At 52.5% G+C, this 4,171-nt stretch overlaps 1 protein-coding gene across 2 annotated transcripts; it reads right to left on the reverse strand.

Moving 5' to 3' along the window:
• Nucleotides 1-263: 263 nt before the first annotated feature.
• HMGB2 (high mobility group box 2) lies at nt 264-2,630 on the reverse strand. Of its 2 annotated transcripts, none has more exons than XM_071555171.1 (5): nt 2,559-2,630; nt 1,873-2,043; nt 1,559-1,704; nt 1,294-1,468; nt 264-803 (listed from the first exon to the last, which is right to left on the reverse strand). In XM_071555171.1, exons 2-5 carry the CDS (start codon nt 2,020-2,022, stop codon nt 648-650), a joined length of 627 nt encoding a protein of 208 aa, XP_071411272.1. In that variant the 5' UTR covers nt 2,023-2,043; nt 2,559-2,630; the 3' UTR covers nt 264-647. The 2 variants fall into 2 exon arrangements, with proteins under 2 accessions (XP_071411272.1, XP_071411271.1); XM_071555170.1 differs by having other exon boundaries at nt 2,481-2,602.
• Between the last annotated feature and the right edge of the window lie 1,541 nt (nt 2,631-4,171).

Here is a 4,171-nt window from a genome sequence, read left to right on the forward strand (position 1 = left end):
CTACTCACAAGGTAATACAGGCAATCACTAGCATAAGGAAAGCATCAGTCACAACTAATAGTAGTATATGTGGGAGAAGAAATCATGGTTTAAAAATTTTAAAGGCCTGTGTAAGCTCCAGGAGTCACAGCGTAAGAGACTTGCCAGTTTTGCGGTAACAGTTAATAGCCAAAGAACACTGCAGAGCACTTCCCTGCACAGGACTCCAGCATGATATGATGGGAGTGCCCAGCCTCTCAGAAACATCATGAATACAGCAACAATCATGTACAACATTTTATTACAAAACTGTTAAAAAAGTAATACAATGCAACAAAATGCTACAAAATATAAGATCAGCTATTAAGCTACCTCCTTTCTTTTACTGAGCTATAAAGAAATACCTATCAGTCACTGAATTTTAACAAAACCATTAAATATGAAGAAACAGCAGAAACATTCAACAACCCTTTTTTTTCAAACCAAACTGTAGCAGCCCTTGGCTACTACTTACATTACAGATTGAAGTCTCCCTACAGAGAACAACATTACCTATACACAATTCTGTACAGATTTTTATAATGAAGCTAACCATGAGCTGCACTTGAGTTCACATTCTTAGCAAAATACTGGATTTTGCGCATAAATCTTTACAGCAGGACATTCATTTATTCTTCATCCTCATCTTCTTCCTCCTCTTCCTCCTCATCTTCCTCTTCCTCCTCCTCCTCCTCCGGTTCTGCTTTCTTCTTAGATCCTGCAGGCCTACCTGGGCCCTTTTTTCCTGCATCACCCTTGTTCTTGGCACGATATGCTGCAATATCCTGCACGAGAAATGCTGTTAAGTTGCTAGCAATATAACTGTGAAGACAAATTTGTACTGCTTCAGTAATTCAGTAATACTATACTGTGCAGATCAAAATACAGCATATGCAAAAAAGAGGGATTTCAGCCTTGGGACTTTCATGCTTAAACCTGCTGGCAAGAGTGCACGCCATCCAGACAGTTTTAAGAATTTTATGACCACAGTGCTTTTCAGTACTGCTGTGTATTTATTTTAGCAAGCAGGTGACCTGTTTTCTGATAGTAAAGCATCTTATTGGTAAAATCTCTACAACATGCAAAAACCACATTCAGGTTCACTGTAAGGGTTCCAGATACCTGTCCCAGCACACCTCTTCATGTACTCTAAAGCCTAACAAAGGCTGACAAGCATTTAGAATTATGAGCCTTATCTGATCCAGGTGTAAAATATGTCACATATTTACAGTGAGCTCTACAACTTTAGCCAGTATTTTATTCCCTTTACTGTACCTTTTCATATTTCTCCTTTAGTTTTGCAGCCTTCTGTTCATATGGCTGTTTATCTTTGGCCGACTGTTCAGACCACATTTCACCTAATTTCTTTGCTGTATCTCCAATAGACAAGCCAGGATGATCATTTTTGATTTTTGGACGGTGTTCAGAACAGAAAAGGAAGAACGCAGATCTACATTGAAAGACAGTGATTAAAGTCAAGTATTAAACTATTAGAACTAATATTTTCTGGTTTGGGGGAGGGGTTCATAGAAACACTTACGGTGGTCTTTTAGGAGCGTTGGGGTCCTTTTTCTTTCCCTTCTTCTCACCTTTGGGAGGAACATAATTTTTCATCTCCCTGTCATAACGAGCTTTGTCTCCTTTAGCCATTTCTTCAAACTTTCCTTTTTCCTTGCTCGACATTGTCTGTGGACACACAGGATGAGAAAGAAGAGTCTGGATGAGATAAAGCGGCTGCTGACCCACTAACGCCTAAGCAGCAGCTGCCACCAGGGATCTTTTCCCAGCAGCCCGCAGCAGGGGCGGGGGCCGGCCCGGCAAGGGCTCAGCACGGCTTTGCCTGGCCCCATTCACCTTCCATCGCTCCGAGCACTTCCGCGAGAACTCGGCGAAGTTGACGGACGAGTCCGGGTGCTTCTTCTTGTGCTCCTCGCGGCAGGTCTGCACGAAGTAGGCGTACGAGGACATCTTGCCCCGCGGCTTGTTGGGGTCGCCTTTGCCCATGGTGAAGTCTGCGGCAGGTCCCTGAGGGAGGAGGTGGGTGGAGAGGTGGCGTGAGGCGGGGCTGCGCCCCGGGACGCTCCCGCCTCTCGCCCGCCGGCGCCTTCCCGCCCAGGACCGCCCAGCCCCGCCCCCGCCGCAGCCCCTCAGCGCCTGCCGCCCGCCCCACAGCCCCTTCCACCCCCTGGGCGCCTCTCCCCGCCCCCCGCGGCGGCTGCGGCGGGCGGCCCGCCCGGCCCCACCGGCCGCACCCCAGCCCGCCCCGCCGGGGCCGGAGCCGCCGCCGCCCTCCCCGCCCCATCTGCCCGCCGGGAATCCTCTTCTCAGTCCCGGGCGCGCCACCCGCCCGCCGCGGGAGCCCCGCGCTCCCTCCGCGCCCAGGACCGCCGCTGGCGTCCCCTCCGCCCCGCTCCCTCCGTCCCTTCCTCCCGGCGCGCTCCCGCTCGGCGCGCGGGCCTTGCCTGGCTGAGCGGGGCGGGTGGCGCGGGCTCTGCTCGCTCGGGCGCTGCAGCCGAATGGAGCCGCGGCCGCGCACTTACCGCCTCTTGTTTTCCGCGGCGCTGCCCGCCACAGCAACCCGACCCGCGCCGCCGGGCCCGCCCCCGCAACAGCCCATTGGCTGCCGCGCCCGTTCAAACTGCAAGAGACTCCGCCCCGCGGCGCCGAGACCAGCCGGGATTGGCTGCTTTCCGCTCTGACGTCAGTGGCCGAGCAACTCCCGGGCTAGGTGGAGCGCGAGGGGGTCGCTGGCGCTCATACCCGTTGGAACCGGTTGGGGGGAGGAGGGAGGGGGGAGGGGCGGGGCCGCTGGGCGGTGATTGGGGGAGAGGGACGGTTTAAAAAACCGCGGGGGCGCTCGCCATTGACCGTCGGAGGCCGCGCCCGATGTGATTGGGCGGAGCGGGGAGGCTGCGGCGTAGTTTAAAATACAAAGGCTGCGGGCATGGCCGGGGGTTTGTTGGTGCTGCTTTTCCACAGGCCGGGAGGCGACGAGTGCTGCTGTCCCTATCTCCGAACGGAGCGCGGCCCCGCGGGCAGCAGCTGCCGGCTGTGAAACTGGGCTGAAAGTTGGGTTTCGCTGCCCGAGCAAGACCCGCTGCTGTGGGCTGCCCTCTCCGAGCAGGGTTGGGGCGGTGCTCGCCGCGCGGGGCAGGGTTAGAGGGGCTGAGCTGGGGCCGCGCTGGTGGAGCGGGCTCGGTTTGCAGCTGTGTCCGGGCACAGAGAGGGCTGGCGAGTCCGCAGGGAACGCCTGCTTCCCCCTCCCAGACTGGCGGGGCTTGGGAGAGTCCGGCACTGCTTGTGAGGGGTGCGTGTTCCCACTCTCGCCGGACTGGAAGCACCGGCGCCGAAAAAGGAAGGTGTCGGCTCTTTCTGAGTCTTGTGCTCCCCATAAAAAGTGCAAGCCGCGGCAGTACAAAGCCTGGGATCCAGACTTGGTCAGCTGAGGTTTTAATCCAAACCACGCCTGTGCTTTCAAGTGCACACCACCAGTGAATCTGGCTCTTTCGATCTGGGGACAAATGAAGTTTCTATAGAATCCTTTATTTTATTGCAATATGACGCCAGTCTACGTGATACAGGGTTTGCTGATGTTGGTTTTCTTCCGCCTGGTTATTTTCATCCAATTCTCTAGTTACCGTCAGTCAGTCAAGGTCAATATTCTTAGTAACCTAAGTGTGTTTTAACAGTCTTGTTTTTTTTCCACTGGTGAAAAGCTGGTTACAACTTCGTTTACCAAAGATGCAATACCAATGCCTTCAGTAAAACTCTAATCATGTTAACCTATCTCAATGGTAAAAAACCCAAACAAACTAAAAGACAGCAGCACAAATCCCTAAGGTTATGTGAGAGGATTGACTACTTGAAGGTGTGAGAGCAGACAATATCTTAATCTCCAGAGTTTCCCCCATTACAGACTTGCTCAGTGTAAGAAACACACAGTATAGCCCTTTTTATTTTCTTTGTCCTTCTGATGAGGATGTGTTAATGAAGAACAGTTCACTAACATGGTATCAAATGCCTCTTTTATCACTGTTTCTTTTTAAGTTTTGTGTACTTACCCAAACTGCAACCCTAAAAGTCATAATGTAAACTGGGAAAAGTTAGTCAAAATCCTCTATGAGGACACGGAGGTAAACTGACAGAGCAACAC

This window comes from Pithys albifrons, chromosome 5, assembly GCF_047495875.1.
Source record: "Pithys albifrons albifrons isolate INPA30051 chromosome 5, PitAlb_v1, whole genome shotgun sequence".
Taxonomy (NCBI): domain Eukaryota; kingdom Metazoa; phylum Chordata; class Aves; order Passeriformes; family Thamnophilidae; genus Pithys; species Pithys albifrons.